Source organism: Aphelocoma coerulescens, chromosome 3 (genome assembly GCF_041296385.1).
Source record: "Aphelocoma coerulescens isolate FSJ_1873_10779 chromosome 3, UR_Acoe_1.0, whole genome shotgun sequence".
Classification (NCBI taxonomy): Eukaryota; Metazoa; Chordata; class Aves; order Passeriformes; family Corvidae; genus Aphelocoma; species Aphelocoma coerulescens.
The window spans coordinates 116,686,842-116,705,142 of NC_091016.1; the positions used below are offsets into that span (position 1 = coordinate 116,686,842).

General features: G+C 40.5%; 1 protein-coding gene across 1 annotated transcript; it reads left to right on the forward strand.

Annotated features, from left to right (window-relative positions):
• The first annotated feature begins 563 nt into the window (after nt 1–563).
• Nucleotides 564–10,815, forward strand: TDRD15 (tudor domain containing 15). Its single transcript, XM_069011676.1, has 3 exons — nt 564–736; nt 1,863–1,944; nt 3,581–10,815. The coding sequence occupies exon 3, from the start codon at nt 3,586–3,588 to the stop codon at nt 9,466–9,468; it is 5,883 nt and encodes a 1,960-aa protein (XP_068867777.1). The 5' UTR covers nt 564–736; nt 1,863–1,944; nt 3,581–3,585; the 3' UTR covers nt 9,469–10,815.
• Nucleotides 10,816–18,301: the final 7,486 nt, after the last annotated feature.

Genomic DNA, 18,301 nt, shown 5'->3' on the forward strand with positions numbered 1-18,301 from the left:
TAGAACCCTGTTAGGATGAGGATGTTCTAGGCTTTTCTCAGCCTAGAGAATTTCCTTGTGCTCTCGAGTCGTCTTCAGGCAGCTCCAGGAACTTCTGTCACCCACGGGCCCTTTTTTTCAAAGCTCACGTGACATCTTAAACATACGACACCTGCAACATGCAAACGCGAAGGGGGAAAAAAAAAAAGAAACAAAAAAACAAGCAAGCACGCGAACAAACAAATAAATTACAACCTAGAAAGAAAGCGAACCAGACCGCAGTGCCCCGCGGGAAGGCGGGACCGGGACTCGAACCGGCGTTCCCACGGCTTCAGCCCGGACTCTCCCAAGCCCCACGCAAGGGGCACGAGTCTCGGACGGTGCCGCTGCGCACGCGCGTTCCCGGGCAGCACGTTCCGGCCGCGCTTCGCGCCGCCATTTTGGGTGTGCGGCGGTGCCGGGTCCCGCTCGGCGTGGTCGGGTCCCGCTCGGCGTGGTCGGGTCCCGCTCGGCGTGGTCGGGTCCCGCTCGGCGGTGCCGCGTCCCGCTCGGCGGTGCCGGGTCCCGCTCGGCGTGGTCGGGTCCCGCTCGGCGGTGCCGGGTCCCGCTCGGCGGTGCCGCGTCCCGCTCGGCGGTGCCGCGTCCCGCTCGGCGCTGAGGCTGCTGCGGCAGCTGCTGGAGGGCGCTGGGCTCTCCTCGTGGATCCCCCTTGGCGGCCACGGCCTCTGCCGGGCTGCCCGTGGCCGGCTCATCTCAGGTGGGTGCGCCGTCAGACAGCTCCGGTCAGAGCGGCTTGCTTTGGAGCACAGGCAGCTCAACCTGTGTCTTGTGTCTTGCATTTGGTTGCATTTAAAAGTCCTTTTGTTATGTCATGAGTTGTCTGTAAGTTAGTGGTGCCTGATACAAGTATGCATTTTGATGGCTGAAGAGTTGCAAGCAAATGCAAGTGTGTGAGCACTCCTGTTTAGAAGGTAGGTGGTAGGTGCCTGTGTGATGTTCCTCTGACTGGTGTGGTTTTTTGAGCTTCAGTGAAGAAAGAATAGCCATACATTGCTTTTAGGGAGGTGGATTCAGTTTTGTAATTTTGTTTTTCATAATCTTAAGAGGGTAGTTCAGCAGGAGGAGGATTTAGAGAATCACAGAATGGTTTATGTCAGAAGGGACCTTAAAGTTCATCCAGTTCCAACCCCTCTGCCACGGGCAGGGACACCTTCCACTGGACCCGGTTGCTCCGAGCCCCATCCAGCCTGGCCTTGAACACTTCCAGGGATGGGGCATCCACAGCTTCCCTGCGCAACCTATTCCAGTGCTTCACCACCCTTACAGTACAATATTTCTTTGTAATATCTAATCCAAACCTACTCCCTTTCAGTTTAAAGACATTCCTTCATTTACTGTTGCTCTGTACCATTGTAAAAGGTCCCTTTCCAGCCCCTTTAGGTATTGGAAGGTGCTGTAAGATCTCTATGGAACCATCCCTTTTTCAGGCTGAAGAACCCAGATCCTGTAGCCTGTCTCCATAGGAGAGGTTCTCCAGCCCTCTCATCATTTTTGTGGCCTCTTCTGGACGGACTCCAACAGGTCCATGTCCTTCCTGTACTGGGACCCCAGAGCTGGATGCAGCACTGCAGGTGGGGTCTCAGTAGGGCAGGGCAGAAGGGCAGAATCCCCTCCCTGGACCTGCTGCCCACACTGCTTTTGATGCAGCCCAGTTTGTGTTTGTCTTCCTGGGCTGCAAGTGCACAGTGCTGGCTCACATTGAGCTTCTTGTCAACAAACACTCCAAAGACATCCCAGCACGGCTGCTCTCGGTAAGAGAAGTAGTACAAGAATTTAGTTTATGTGTATTTTTCTAATGATTTTTCTATTCTCTTTCCTTGTAGAGAGCTACAGAGTTGTTAATTACTGGGCTGTGTTTCCTTTAGAAGGTGTGTTATGAATGAATAAGCTGTACGAGGTGGAAAGGTGAGTAAACAGCAAAAGGCCATTCTGTAAACTGTAGAAATGTGGCTGTGTCAGTATGATGCTGTTACTCAGGCTGTGATAACAGGCAAGCAAATGTTAATGCACAAATTGTTTTAATTTGTTAGGTGTTAGTGCAAATAGGGCATAGTGAAGGGGGGAAAAAATAGGGAGCAGAACTTCAGTCAGGCCCCTTCAAAAGTTTAAGTGTCTGTAGTGATGAAATGTTTCTTCCAGGCAGACAGAACCAATTCCTTAAGGCTGTTTTCTTTCATTAAAAGTACCCAGATTTTCACTTTCTCTTACAGGGGAAAATGGAAAAAAGGGGCCTTGCTGAAGCAGGAATTTGTTAGTTCTGGCTTTGGTACTGCTTTTACTGGGAGGGGTTTTTTTTGGTGGCTGGTGGTTTTGGTGGTTTTTTGTTTGTTTGGTTTGGTTTGGTTTGGTTTTGTTTTTGGGGTTTTTTTGGGTTGATTTTAGGAGATATGCGTCCTTCATCCTTCTGCCCTACTGCTTTACAGTAGGGGTGCTCATTTATTTATTTGTTTGGGTTTTTTTTTCTATTTTTTTTGTGATCTAGAATGATAGGGATCAATATTTTTTCTGAAGACAGGTTGTGTATTCACTAACTACTTCATGTATGCTTGTGATGAAAACTGTCATGACAGTTTCACTGAAGATTTTTTGCCGGCTAAGGAGGATCTTGCCCTGATAACTTGTAGTTGAAACTGAAAGTTTAAGTTCCAGCTTTACAAAAAAATGAATAAATCAAGGTTATCTTTGTCCAGACTATCCTTGAGTGTTTATCCACTGTCTTTGCATTTGATGTTGTCTTCCTCAAATTACGTTGTTAGAACAGCAGTTTATTTAATGGAATTGCTTGATTAAATTATAGTCATGCACATCCTTTTTAAACAATGTGAAGTCATAGATTCACTGAATCACTGACTTATGAATTGAACTGGAAGCTAAGCTTGAAGACTGGATTATAGATCAGAAAAGTACATGGATGTTTTGAAGATACTTAAACTGTAGAATTGGAGCGTTGAGACAGTACAAAACACAGCTGTCACAGTTGTTGTTTGATGAGCAGTGCAGAAATGTTGCACATATATGATAGGCTCAGTATGTCCTTGCAATTATGAGAACCGTAAATATGCTGTTGGTACAACTGGTAGTGTACAGACGGCCAGAGTAAACAGTAAAGCATGGAGCTATAAATTGTCAGTGATTTGAAGAAGTGATTTAGACAGAAAAAGCAGGGGGAGTAGGGGATGAGTCCTTGGTCTTTTACATATTAAAAGGAAAAAGAAACAGACTGGAATAGCTTGGTGTTATTGTGGGAGCAACATTTTGGTTAAAAATAAATCTCAAATTATAAAACTAGTCTGTAGCCATGTGAGTGAATCCAGAGGTACTTTTTTTCATGTTATCTGAGTATGTCTTTACTAAGAGAAGTGTGTGGAGTGTATCCTAGTTGCCTAAAACATGACATTCTTAGATGTTTAGTATACATTTTAACCAGAATTTTAATAATGTGCTGTTAAACCATTTTGAAAACAAACGTCATGTAAGGAATTAATTGCAAAGAAAAAAATACAGAAAATTATCAAGATGATCATACTCCTTTTCTTTGCAGAGAGGATGGAATCTCTGACTCCTCCACGAGACTCAACAGATAAGAAATTGAAGATAACTCATGTAGAGTGCCATCCTGAGTGCTTGGTTATAGTGTTCCAGGCTCAATACAACGCAGGATGTGAGCTTGATTATTACATACTACAAAATGAAATACAGCGTGTGTTCAAAGTAAAAGATGATGTCTGTGTTGGTGGATCTTGCTTGGTGGAAGACACAGATGGAGAATGGCATAGAGGAAGAGTTCTGAGAAAGAAAGGGAATATCTGTGAGGCTTTTCTTATAGACACTGGCCATGTGTTGGCTGTTGAGGAAACACATCTTGCTGCGGCTTGTGATGAATTGTTTCAGCTGCCTCCAAAGGTGGTTTTGGGTGTTTTTGCAAGCATACTTCCTCTTGGAGAAAGATGGGGTCCAAAAGCCATTAACTATTTTTCATCTCTGGTAGGATTACAGATCACAGGTCATGTGAAGGCTGTTACACCATATCAGCTCTTTATTCTAGAAGTGCCTAAGATTATTACTGATGTTCTTGAACTGAAGCTAGGTAAATTTATTGATGGAGATTCATTTTGTCTTGTTGTAGAAACTTTAGGAGCATTGCCCCAAGGAATGCTTTGTAAGGGAATGCCGCAACTGTTGAAACAGAAGTATCCATTCAGGGAGTTGCTTACCTTAAATAATTCCGAGAAACCAGCAGATTTTTCGCATGTTCCAGATCAACTCTTCCCATGTCTACCTGTTGGCAGTAAAGAAAATGTAAAAATAACTGGTGCAGTAAGCCCAAATAAATTTTATTGTCAGATACAGAAATGGCAGAAAGAGTTGGAAAATTTGACAGGAGCTATGCATTTGTACTATGAAGCTCTCATTGGAGAAAATACTACATCTTGTGATAGTTTAGGGCTACTCTGTGCTGCCAAGAGGCGAAACGGACAGTGGCATAGAGGAGTGATAAAACAACTTCTTTCTGACCATGTGGAGGTCTGGTTTATGGATTTTGGCATTATTGAAGCTGTGTCACCTAGTTGTATTCAGAAACTTAAAGCTGAGTTTTTGACATTACCAATGATTTCATTTCTGTGTACGCTGTCTTGTTTTGGTAGTCAGGATGAAACAGTAATACAATTTCAGCTCAAGGAACTTACACAAGCTTTAATAGGACAAACTTCTGTGTGTGTCCATGTTGATTTATATAATAACACTGAACACTTGTATTACATAACTCTGCAAAAAGAAAATCTTAGAATTAATGCTGAGTGTCCAGAAAACCGGAATGAGAAAGATGCACTGTGTGTCTCGCTTTTAGAAACAAAAACCAGAAGTATTGCACCAAACGACAAACCAAGTCCTGAGAGAAACAATTCACCTAAGAATTACTCTGGAAACAAAGATACAAAACCCTGCTTACCTGAATGGGATGTTTCTTTCTTCAGCCAGTGTAAGAGTGACGAGATGCAAATGAACTCTTTTTATGGAGCTTTTGTAGTATATGTCATAAATCCATCTGACTTTTGGATTCAAACATGTAGATACCAGAATGAGTTTCAGGCTTTGATGAAAAACATTGCTTGCACATACAGTCAATGTAGAGATGATGAGATGGTACTTAAAAAGCCAGAACGTGGGTTGCTGTGCTGTGCCCGGTATAGCAGGGATGGGTGTTATTACCGGGCTGTTGTCACAAAAGTGTTTCGTGTTAGCATTGTGGTTTATTTTTTGGATTTTGGAAATACAGATACAATACCTTGTCACAATGTGAAAACACTGCTTCCTGAGTTTTCTGATTTACCAGCTTTGGCTATGTGCTGTTCCCTTGCTCACACATTTCCTGTTGATGGTGTGTGGGTTAAAAAAGAAACTGATTTCTTCAAAAATGTGGTGTTGAACAAACCACTGCTTCTTCATGTCATTGGAAAGCAAAACAACAAGTACATTGTTAATGTGCAGTGTCATACTGGTTTCCTGCAAGGAAATGTTGCCACATGTATGGTTCAAGCTGGTTATGCTGAGTATCAGCTAAAGGCCCCAGATTCTGTTCTGAGGGCAGCAAAAAAGCGGCACAACAGGAATCACCTCAAATGTAGAAAAGAAAAAATCAATGCAGAGAACACCAGTAATATTAGCAAAAATAAGGTATCTGGAAATGGAGACATACTTCAGAAGGAAAAATCATTAAGTGTGCTGCCAATGCCTAGAGAATCTGTTGTGCCATCTTGTTTTGGAGAAGGTGCTGTCTCTAAAATGCATAAATCAGTATGTGAGGAAAAATTAGTTTATAAAGAGCTTGTGTTTAAACCAGGAGCTGTATATGAAGTGGTATGCTCTTGCATTTTTTCCCCATCAGATTTTTCATGTCAGCTGCAAAGCAACCTGCCAGAGCTAGATAACTTAATGGGACAAATTCAGACTTACTATAAAGATCATACCAGTCCCTACAAAACTGGACAGGTTGCCTGTGTTGTTAAGTGTCCCAAGGATGGGAAGTGGTACAGAGCAACTGTTGTGCAGCAGGTATCTACAGATGAAGTTGATGTGGTTTTTATAGACTATGGTTATCGGGAAAGAGTTTCACTTAAAGATCTTAACGGTGTTCTTCCAGATTTCCTAACTCTAGAAAGTCAAGCATTTCGATGTGGACTTAAAAATGTAGTCTTACAGACTGACTCAATTAACTGGTCTGAAGAAGTGCATAGACAATTTGAAGACTTCATTTCTTCTTGTAGAGGACCACTGACTTGCACCATTTATGCTCTTGTTCTTGTGAGCCCCAACTGTTTATGCAACGTAGTTGACTTACAGACTCCACTTACTAGTGTAGAGGAATTCCTCAGAGAACGTGGTCTCACCCAATCTGGTTATGTTGGACTGAGAAACCTTTCATCATTGGGTTCTCTGTACAGTTTTTGCTATTCATCTTTTAATATAAAAATTGGAAGCGAGGAGGAGGTTTATATAACTCACATAAATAGTCCTTCAAAATTTTATTGTCATCTTAATCGAAACACTGAAACTCTTGAGGCATTGATGAAGAAAGTTAGTGATGTAAGTAAAATGTCAAATAATGCAAATTATCATACTAGCAATACGCGACTGTGTATAGCCAGATATGTGGAAGATGGTCTCTTTTACAGAGCTTTGGCTTCTCCTGTGGAATCGACATCCTTTCTGTGGGTTAACTATGTGGATTTTGGAAATAAGAGTATGGTGAAGAGAGACCAGTTGATGCCTATTCCAGATTCTGCCACTGACCTACTATTCACACCCATGCAAGCTATTAAATTCTGTCTGTCAGATCTTAGGGGGACAGAATTTCCAGCAAGAATTACTACATGGTTTGTGAAAACATTCCTTGGTAAACTGCTGAAGGCTGTGATCTTATCCAGAGAATCAGATGGAAAGATTGTTGTGGAGTTGTATGATGGACAGGTCAAAGTAAGTCAGAAAATTAAAGAAAAGGTATTGGAAGAGTTGGCACAGGAAAGCCGTATGGAACAATTTAGAAGTAATGAAGGAGAGATAAATCACATGAAAGATGACAAAGAAATTAATAAAGTAAGTGTTAAAGATCCTGAAATACTTAAATTGAAAACTGAAGTGAAATGCCAAGTCTATGATGAATATTACTGGGCAGATACTGGTGAGAATTTTGGAGATGAAGAGCAAACTGCTTGTAGCTCACCAAAGTTGTGTAGTGGATTCTCAAAACAGCAAACTTTACAGGACAGCAAAGAGCAAGGTTTTAGAAATACTTTCAGTGCTGTTCTGGAGAACGGAGAGGAACCTTGGAGTGAACAACCTGCTTCTCACTCGCTCTCTTACTCTGCTTTAAATTCAATGGAAATAACTGTAAGTGCTCTCTCTGAATCTCATAATGAAAGACCAAATTGTACAGGTCAGCAGAAAAGGAGTAATAAAAATATACCTACATTAATCAGTCTTCCTCAACGTGATATCCATGTGAATACTGAAGTAGCAGGTTATATTTCTCATATGAATAGTCCATCAAGTTTCTATGTTCACTTTGCAGAGGATGAAAATTTAATAATAAAACTAGCAGATGATTTAAACGAAAGCTTGGAGAATAGAGGTCGTGAAAACTGCTTAGATGAGCTCATGGTAGGGGATCTCATTGTAGCAGAGCATGACGCTGATTGTTTTTACTATAGAGCAGTTATTAAAACTCTGAAATCAGGAAACTCCTATGAGGTAGAATTTATTGACTATGGTAATGCTGCAGTTGTAAGTTCATCAAAAATCTGCAGGATTCCAGAAAAGTTCTTAACTCTGCCAAGGTTTAGTGTTCACTGTTTCCTTAGCAGTGTAAAAAGTGTTCCTGGTGAAAGCTGGACTGAGGAAAGTGCTGCTTATTTTGCAAGAACAGTAAGTGACAAGCCAGTAGCTTGCAAGTTCTTACAGCAACATGGAGAAAAATGGGAAATAGATGTAATTTGTGATGGAGAGTCTTTGTCTAACAGCTTTTTGCAGGAAATAAACAGCACAAGGTGGAAAAGCACATCGGTATTTGCTTTGGAAAATAAACCTAAACAAAATGGTAGTCCTCAAGAGCCTAAGAATAGTTTAGGTGGTCAAAATAAAACCAAGGCTACTAGGATGAAAAATATTTCTGTAAAATCCTTATGTCTCCTTCATCAAGTTCTAAATTCTGGACAAGTAGAAGCAGCAGAAGTAGTTAATATTTTGAAGAGTGGAGAATTTTATGTGCAGTTACTTAAAAATTTGCAAATACTACATGAGTTAAATGTAATGCTTGACAAAGAAGCACAAAGAAGTGATTTACTTAGAGTGAATGACATTGAACAAGGACTGGAATGCATTACACAATCTGAAAGGAACTTAAAATGGTATCGATCAAAAGTGATAAAGAAGTTTGTCAGGGAAAAGTTAATGTTAGTTTTTTTTATGGATTATGGCACATATGAGATGGTGTCCTTAAATAATGCAAAGATGCTCAGTAATGAGATTAAAAGTATTCCTAAACAAGCTATTTTTTGTAGGTGGATTTGTTTTAAAAACCTGAAGAAAATTCACTTAGGCCACATAGCAGGTGCACTCCTGGATTGTGAAATAAGGATCTTGTTTTTGAGATACTTGAAATCCTTTGATGTCTGGGAGGTAGATATTTTAATAGGAGAAGTTACACTTCAGGAGTATTTGAACCAACTGTTAAGTCATTGTTGGACAATTGTTGGACCAGAAAAATATGGCAATACAAACTGTAAGGAGTTTGATACATCATTCAAGATAAATTCAGTCATGTGGATGCTGCTGCATAGTGGCAGAACATATCCTGGGTGTGCAGCTGCAGTTACTGATCCTTCAAACTTCAGCGTCCAGTTTGAAGTCTTCTTTGATTGCATGCAGAACTTGTCATCGCTGCTCTCTGACCTTCCTGACAACTTGCCAGCTCTGCCAGAAGAACATGTGACGCCTGGTGCTAGCTGCTTGATTGAGTTTGGGCAGGAAGCAGAGTGGTACAGGGCAGAAATTAGTGAAGTAACAAGTCAGTCTGTTGCTCTTACATTTATTGATTATGGCTTTCTGAGAAGCATCCCTTACTCTGATATCCATAAACTTAAAGTTGTTCCAGAAAGTCTGTTATACTTGCCGCGCTTGGCACACTCTTGCTCTTTGCATGATACAGTTCCTGGCAAGGGGGAACAGTGGAGTGAGGAAGCTATACTTCTGTTTCAGAAGCTTCTTCATAAACCAGGTCTTATATTTCATTTTATCCACTATAGCTCTGAAATGAAGTTAGAGGTGGATGTTCTGTGTGAGGATAGCAATCTATCTGATGCCTTAATTGCTGCAGGCCATGCAGTCTGCTCTCACAGTAGGTGCTGTCCCATTCCGGTTGACAGACTCTAATCAGAAAAAAGAATTGCAAGTGAAGTGGCCAGATTCTAGTTACTATGCTTTTCTTTGTGAACCAGAACATAATTATGATGAAAATTCTGATTTTGCTGACAGAAGTCAGGCAAAAAAGAGAAACAAAAAAGCTGTTTGAAGCACACTATTAGCTATAAAAAAGTTTCAGAGAAGAAAGTCTGGTAAAGTGGCTGCTGGAATATCATTAACAAAGGATCTGAGTTCACACAACACTAAAAGAAAAGAAAACCTGCAAAAGATGGACAATACTGTGAAGATGTTGGGATTTTTTCAGCATTATGATGACAAGTAAAAGTTGTCATAATACAGAGTAAATCTGCTACCAGAAACACTGGCTGAGACTTGTGATTTAGATGTTCTACAGTCTGGAAAGACAGTGTGTGAAGCTACTGTCAAAAGAATTAGTTGAATGAATAATCAGTAGGTTGCAGTTAGAAAAGCACTACTTCAAATGAAAATAAACCAAACAACCTTTTTGTTGGAATGATCTCAAAGTTTTTGTGTATATATTTATAAAACTTCTTTTGCAGTAACATCTGGATTACAGTGTTGATGTATCCATGTTTTGGGTGTTCAGAAAACAGAGATGCCAGACATATTCTTTTCTTTGTTTCTGATTCCAGAGTTTCCACGGGAGAACAGTTTTTCTTGTTAGGAGAATGTTTACTACTATTAAGCCAAAAATCTGGATCCCCATTTATGAGAGAGACGTGCATTAAGTTGTTTTCAATTAGCTGTTGATGTACAGCTGCCGTTGTCCCTTCTGAAGGTTCTCTTGGTATCTCAGTTGCTTCATTTTGGGGTTTTTCACTCTGCTGGGTGTGTGTGGTCCACTGATCTCTCTCCTTTGTCTTCCTCCCCATCTATCAGAATGAAGAGAGGGAATTACCTCCAGGTGTTCAGTCAATATACTGTCAAGTCAAAATGTTGTGTCTCAAAGGGAAACATACAGAACCTTTTCTTTATTTCTCCTTTGTGGGAGGAGGAGATTTCAGAATTGAGAAGTGACGGTAATACTGTGTATCTTGGAAGCGTGTTTTTTTTCAGTATCTAATCTGAAATGGTATGAATTTGTCAGCTATTTTTCTAATTTACTAATTTATTTATTTTATTTTTTCCCCTCACCTCCTTCCTCAGTTGTTTGGACAAAGATAAAGTATGAAGAGTCCTGAAGTATGAGGGGTTTTCTTTGTATATTCTGTGATTGTTTGAATTTCAGTGAGAAAATGAATACAATGCTAATGATAGACAACAAATCTAATGCATCTGTAGAAGAAAACAAGACCTAAAAACACACATCCCTTTTGCCCTCCCCTCCTTCCTTCCCCCCCCCCCCCCCCCCCCCCCCTTCATTATGTATTTAATTCATATGAAAACCTGAAAACTTTATCTGGAAAACAGATTTTTAAAAATTTTTTCAGTAAGAGAGACATGTCTGAGAAAGTCAAATAAATAAGAGGTGAGACAATGCCAGCTGATCTTTACAAGGCTCACTGACTGCTGGTGAATTGTTCTTGAAACTTATAATTCAGTCTACAAGTGAAAAATGCCCATTACTAACAAATCAGAAAATGTGTAAGATAGAATTTCTCAAGTAAATGCTATTTAAAATATCAGTAGTGTTATGTTAATATATTGATTTAAAAAAAGGGGGGCTCGTAGCCATTTGTGATAATTTTCTTTATATTGCACTGTCTTTATATTGCAGAATGTCATGTTTTTCCTGCTTAAAATTGTAAGCTTACCTGGCACATTCTTTGTCAATAATTAGACATACTGCTGGCTGTTGGTATAAAACACAAAGGTTGTATTGTGCAACATTACTCATGTTGAGTGATGACTTTACACTTGCTGTGCTGGTTCATTGTAGTGCCGTGTAGAGACACTGACACTTCAGTGTTAATTAACAGTGATTCTAACTTCTGGCTGTCTTTCAGTTGGAAAAGTAGGATCTTGGGCATCTCTTCTTTTTAAAAATCATTTGGATACCCTAAATGCAGACATGTTGTGTACAGTAAGATGCAACTTGCATGTTTTAAGTTAGATGTGTTTTTTTGCTAGTGTATATTGTGCTTTAACTTGTATGTAGTTGTAGAATATTGCTTCTCTAATGTTACAAAATGGAGCCTAGAAATGATGTATGAATAAGAAAAAAACCAGCTGTGTGTACTATTTTTATGTCCTGCAAATTGCAAATGCTAGATTTATTTGCAAAAACGTGTGTTTTGTTTTCAACTCATAATGAGACTAACTCATGATAGTAATTCCTTTTCTGACGGTCTGATACTCAAACTGCTTCAAGTAAAGATGAGATAATTGAGAGTATTTCAGGATTATACTGCATCTGTAAATATAAAGAATGTCTTGTTGCCACTGTTGATGAAGTTTCTCAGAAGTGCATTACAAGGATGTGTTACGATTGTTAGATTAAGTTGCTGGGAGGTCTGGCTGTGTATTTTATGCCCAGTTCTCTTTCTCTGGTGTGTACCTCTGCTGTTGCCAACCTCAGCTGTAACAGCATTTTTCTTGTAAGAAGGAGAAGCTATACTCAGAACCTAGAAAGAAGTTGTCAGTTATTTAGTGTGTAGAAGTTCAGGTTTTTTTTCCTATTTGTTTTAGAACAAGCATGATGCTGAACAAATGCAGTACTTTGTGTAGCAGTAAATTTTTTTTGCTAAAATTTAATTTGAAAGTAATTTTATAATTTTTTTGTATTTTTGTATTTATTTATAATGTGTCATTGATTACTGTGGTTATTTTTATTTTTAGTCAATGAAAGTGATGGAGAACCAGTTTCATTTGTTTGGTATTCAAAATGTTAATATGTATACTGCCTTTTTGTCATGAATAAAATAAATACTAAAACTAATACATAAAATGCTTATCTCCTGTGTGTAACTTGCCTTGCCTACGACATTTTGAAGTTTTCTGTGACCTTTGCTGTTGGTGAATGCAGTGGAAAATACCTGAAGCTACATCAGTATGTTCTGCATGGGACTTACAAGAGGAAGTACCTCTTGCTAATCTTGCTGAACATTTTCAGCTGATTTAGGAGTAACTTTGCACTACCTGTAGAGGACATGTGGTCAGACTTGAGCCACCAGAAGTTGTGGGCCTGAGAGAAAGAGACAGAACCATTAAGGATTCATGTAGGAAGAGAGGCAGATAAGGAAAAGGCTTCACTGGAGGTAGGAGATGGGTGGTTCAGATGCTTTGGAAGAGTTCACTAGTTATTGAATGTTTGTATGGGTCAGGCAGCATAGAAGTTTTTGCTTGCAGGCAGAAATTAGGCTTCAGTGCTAAACTAGTGTGTGAAGATTTTTAGAGTTTGCAATAAAAAGACAGCAAATTAAGTGGGAGGGTAGAGTATGAAGAAGAGCTTCTAGAAACAAATTATCTATTTCATAAAGGCAAATGCAAGGATGGAAAAGAGCCTTTGACAGTGCTTTTAATTACCTGTAATGTCTGCAGAGGATTGTGTGTGCGTGCCTGAGCGTGTTGTGTTAGCTGCAGAGCGAAGTCTGGGGACAAGTTTCACACTGTCACAGACAACTGTACTTCCTGACCTTGCTTTTTTGCTACCTCTGTGCCTTATCTTTTCCCACACTCTCCCAAATAAACAGCCCATCCCAAAAGTAATGGATGCATCTGGCCATGATGGCTGCATCTGAATCAGTGGAGTCAGGGTACAGAGACAACAACACAATAGCCAAGGGCTAATCTGAGCAACACCTCCCCCCATCCATAGTGCTGGTCAAGGCTGGACTCAAACCAGGTTTGGAAAAAACTTACTGCTGTCATTGCTATGCAGATCTGACTATGAGTCAATTATCTCACTCCATAAACAGTGGAAAGCCTGTTGAGGGCTATGCCAGGATCTCTCCTTGAGCAGAGACACCTTTCATGGTTACACCTTGAGGCTGAGAGATTCCTTCCTGCAGCAGATTCTTGGTAAGTGCATAATAGCATGTTAAACTTTGAAATCTTAGCTATGTGATACAAAGGGTTGTTTGAGCATATGCAGTCCTGTAGACATAAACTGTTTATCAGAGCTGAGATTAAGGCTGGATCCAGCTGCAGGTAAACTCCCTTCTGAGAGGGAGTTAGGAAAGCAGGGAAGGTCCTTACTGAGCCTCATGACTACACAGGAGCATTTCCCTGTCAATTTTTGTCTGACCCTGACCTCTATGCAGTAAATAATGAAGTCTGTTCTGCCATCAAATTTTGTTAAACCATTCTCAAATTATCAAATGTTTTAGATCAGTAAACATTTTGCTGCTTCTCTATTACAAGTGAAGTGCATCACTCTGTGATGAGGAGGCAGTGAAGTATTTGCACATTGTACCAAGTTGTAAGAACTAGCTGATACACTTGAAAGACCACAGACAGCAATCCAGAGGGAGAGGCTGGAGAAACAGGTCAGTAGAAACACAATGAAATGTAACAGGAACAAATGGCCATAAAATGAAAGGTTTAGGCTGGAAAGCACAATCTTTTCAGAATGAGGACAGTCAAGTGTTGCAGGAGGTTGTCCAGAGAGATAAGTCTCCATCCTTGGTAGTTTCCAACACCCAGCTGGATAAAGTTCTGAGAAGCCAGTTCTGACCACATAGCTGACCACTTCAGAGCAAGAGGTTAACTAAAGGGACTGTAGATGTACCTCTTCACTTGAATTTCCCTGTTACTGCTGCAGCTACTCTTCGTACCTTAGGAAAATCCAAAGCCTTGCTTTGACTACTCAGAAGGGATCAGGGTACTTTTTTCCTGGCAGATTGTGTTGCCTCCCAGTTACAGACAACTCCTTGACTTTCTGAGAAAGAACTGTGTTCTGCCCTCCTTTACCTCCATGTAGCATATACCCTCTGCATATACACAGGAGTTGTCTGTAAGTGGGAGACAACACGATCTGCCAGGGAAGGAGTATCGTGATCCCTTCCTGGTAGTCCTGGGGAACAGGGATTCCCAAAAAACCCAACTCAAGTAAGGTAAAAAGCTTTACTGTCTTGAGGGTGGGATTTGAGATTTGAGAGTGGGAATAGCAGAGACTAGGAAAGCTGCTCCAGTTACAGCTGGGAATAACTTTTAGCATTCGGTATGTGCAGGGCAGCAGGAAACACTTGACATGAGAGTAGTTTGTGATACCAGCTTGACTGCTCTCCTGATTTTCCCGGGAGCTGTATGTATGGTGGCAGTGCCCCTTAAAGGCACACAGGGATGTGCTCCTGCTCCTGTCTGCATGTGGGAGGTCGATTGGTTGTTCTGATGGATTGTGGAAGCTGCACTGGCACCTCTGGCCCTCTGCATGCAGGGATCGCTCCTGGTGGTACCTGCTGGGGTCACCCCCGCCTTAAATGTCCTGTAAGTGAAGATCTGTCTGCTTTTGTTCTGAGAAAAGGTGAAACCTGGAGTAGAGTGTCCAGCTCTCCACTCCTCAGCACAGGAAAGACATGGGCCTGTTGGAGCAGGTCCAGAGGAGGCCATGAAGATGCTCAGAGGGCTGTAACACCTGTCCTATGGAGACAGGCTGAGAGAACTGAGGTTCAATTTGGATAAGGAAAGGCTAAATGGGAACTTTATAGCAGCCTTCCAGTACCTAAAGGGTAAAAAGGAGGAAGTTGGGGACAAACATTTTAGCAGGGCCTGTTACAATAGGACAAGTTTTAAACTGAAAGAAGGTAGACTTAGAGTACATATAAGGAAAATATTTATTGCAGTGGGGGTGGTGAAGCACTGGCACAGGTTGCTCAGAGAGGTGGTAGGTGCCCCATCCCTGGAAACATTTAAGAGCAGGTTGGGCATGGCTCTGAACAACCTGATCTAGTTGGAGATGTCCCTTCATGGGGATCAGACTAGATGAGCCTTAAAGGTCTCATGATGATTAGGCAGAGTGGGAGAAAAAGGTTGGAGATGTTCTTTTAGGGGACACCTGATATAAGAAACTGTTTGGTGGCAAATTCCTGGTATCTGCAGAGAAATAGATGCTGTACTTTAAGACTGGGTATTCAAAAGCACCTAAAAATGCACATTTCCTTTAATGCCCACTAAATTTCTGTTTCTGAATTGTTTACAGCCATTTTAAAATTTCTTTTTTTTAGAATTTCTTTTCAAGAATCAATTATTTTCCATAAAAATAAGCATTGTGAAAACAAAATCATGAAAATATTTATTCAGCTCTGAACTGACTTTAGGGACAGCTATCTTGATTCCTGCAGATTTAATGAGAAAATTTTTAGGGCTACTGTGTCTAGATCTGCATAATGAAGGAATTAAAACAGTGATTGCGGCATAATTTTTAGTGATCAGTAAACATTAGGAATCCTACTGGGTGACCCTGAAATATAATTAGGCCTAGTTCTGTGAAATTATTTTCCTGCGAATATAAAGAAATGGAATAAAAGTGGGGTTTAAATGGGTTTCATATTCTTTTTATTTTTGTACTTTAAAGGAATACCAAGGTGTTAAGAGGGAAAACACTATTTGACAGACTTTGATTCTGATTAATTCTTTAGTGTTTAATCACCTTGATTTTGTAGGAGTTTGAACTTAACACATAATATGATCAAGCCCTTTAATTATGTTCATTTTCTTTTAAGCCATGGAGCCATTGATCTCCTCTAATCTGACATTCCATATAACATGGAATTTCACTTACTTTTGCATTAAGCCAGTATTCCCCCTTCTGTCTCCAAGGGTTCAAGCCTTCATCTCTCATTTCCCACCTTCAAGCTAAAAGCTTGGTACTCACCCCCTTGAAGCTGTTGTACTGTACTAGAAAGTATTAAAGAGCTGTGATATGTCTCTTTCACCACAGGAGTCAAGCCTAGTAACTAGACAATTTCTTGAGCAGGGGAAAACCTATGCTCCAGTTTCTCCTCAAAGGAATTCTTAAGTATTTTTATATGAAAAACTCATTGATGAAACAACTCTGGGAGCAGATATTAGGAGTTTAATAATCCAGTCATGTTCACTGCATTCTGCACCCTTTATTTCCCCTAATTAATCTTGGATCCTTTTCTGCAAAGCAGGACATGTTAAGCAAGAGAGATCAAATGACTGATAGCTCTTGGATTAAAGCACACACCTGAAAGAAATTAAAAATAAAAATAAGGGAAATACCAGTATTGGTCTGAAACAGAGAATTAACTTTGCATTTTCTTCACTTGGCTTGACTGCACCAGCCTACTTCATGTTAGAGTATATCCTCATTTTGTGTTTTAAAGGATAAAGCATAGTAGAGTATGAGGCAAATTAAGCTTTAGTTTTATGAGGATCTATATGGTTGTGAATGAGTGGACAGAAGAACCTCCCTGCAGCGTAAGTTGGCTAAAGAAGGGTGACCTCTCAGGTGCCTCTAGGCAGTTTCTGTTTGGCTGACTTAAGTGTTTCTCCCTTCGGGCTCATGAGTCATTAAGAGCATATCCCAAAACATCTGCCCTGTGCCATGGGCTGTGGAGTCTGCTCTGATAGCCAGATGGAAAAGTTCAGTGAAACTTACTAGGCCTTATTTTGTGCCTAATGAGATGTAATGCCTTAAAAAAGGCACTAGGTCCAGCAAAGGGCTTGTTCAATATCTAACATTTGGGTTTTGTGTCCCAGGCACAGAAACCTTTTGGGAATATGAAGGCTTCCTGTAGTCTGTATGGGGAAAAGTCTGACCTCTCCATGTGGGAGTGTGGGAGTTAAAACAATCTACATATTGGTCATGGAAAAACATGAGGATGAGAATGTATTTTAAGTTTTTCACCCTTCCAGGACAAGGTGCTTTGTGTAGAGTGTAAGTAGGGATATCTGTCTGTGCAGTCTTTCCCTGACCTGCACATCTGAAAGTAGCTCATGCACACAGTGAGCAGTTGTTCCTAAAACACGTCCATCAGTTAAGAAGATAATGCTCATTTTTCATAGTGTGTGCTGTTTACATCACTTTCTCATCTATTATGAGTTCCAAGAACAAGTTCCTACTAAACCCATAGCCACGACCCAAGGAAAGTGCCTACAAACTGACCCTTTAAGAAAGAACAGTTTCCCTTCTTTCTGAAGTTGTGCAGCAGTGCAGGAAGGCATCCTTGTGCAAAAGAGGAAAGGGTATGATTTGGTAGCCTAGCTGCTAGGGTACAGAATTAGAGGGGTAAGGTATGTGCTCCAAATGCTTCCTTCTGTGACCTGTTCACTACTTTGTCTACAGTAGAACAGTGTCAAGAGGAGTGAGTGAAAAGGTTACTTACGCTTTTATAGCTTGGTGATGGAAGGTATGTTTTTGGACACTGTCATGCTGAAAATATCCATTGTTTTCTAGGTGAATGATTTAACTGTTAAGACTGCTATTAGTAAGTGTTTGCTACCCTCTTCTCTGTCAACTCTTAAGAAAGAAAACTAGGCTAGGAGCACTAGTCCATGTTTTATGCAAAGTGGTCTCTCAGAGTTGCCTTTTCATAACGGGGGAGCCCTGAGGGGAAGAAAGTAAGAACATCTGCTTTTTGGGTGCCTGGCCCCTAAAGGATCTCAGTTGAAAAAAGCCCATGCTTGGATTCCAGCTGAGTGTATGTGGGAGCACTGAGGTGCTGAGACTGAAGTAGTTCAGGGCATGCTTGGGAGTATAGTTCCCAGTGCTTGGGGAATTGGGAAATCCAGTAGGGAGGCAGCTTGTAATTGCAGGTGCCTGCAGGTACACCAGCTGTTGAACAAGTTGTGATAACAATAACAAGTTAAATAATAAGTTTGAACCTAGACAATATAATTCTGCTTAATGCTTGCTCTAAGATTTTATTACATTTAGTTCATGCAACCTAATTCATGCAGATAGTTTTCAGAAATA

Excerpts from the sequence above, each read along its gene's own strand:
- TDRD15 (XM_069011676.1), top strand. The coding sequence starts at position 3,586 with ATGGAATCTCTGACTCCTCCACGAGACTCAACAGATAAGAAATTGAAG.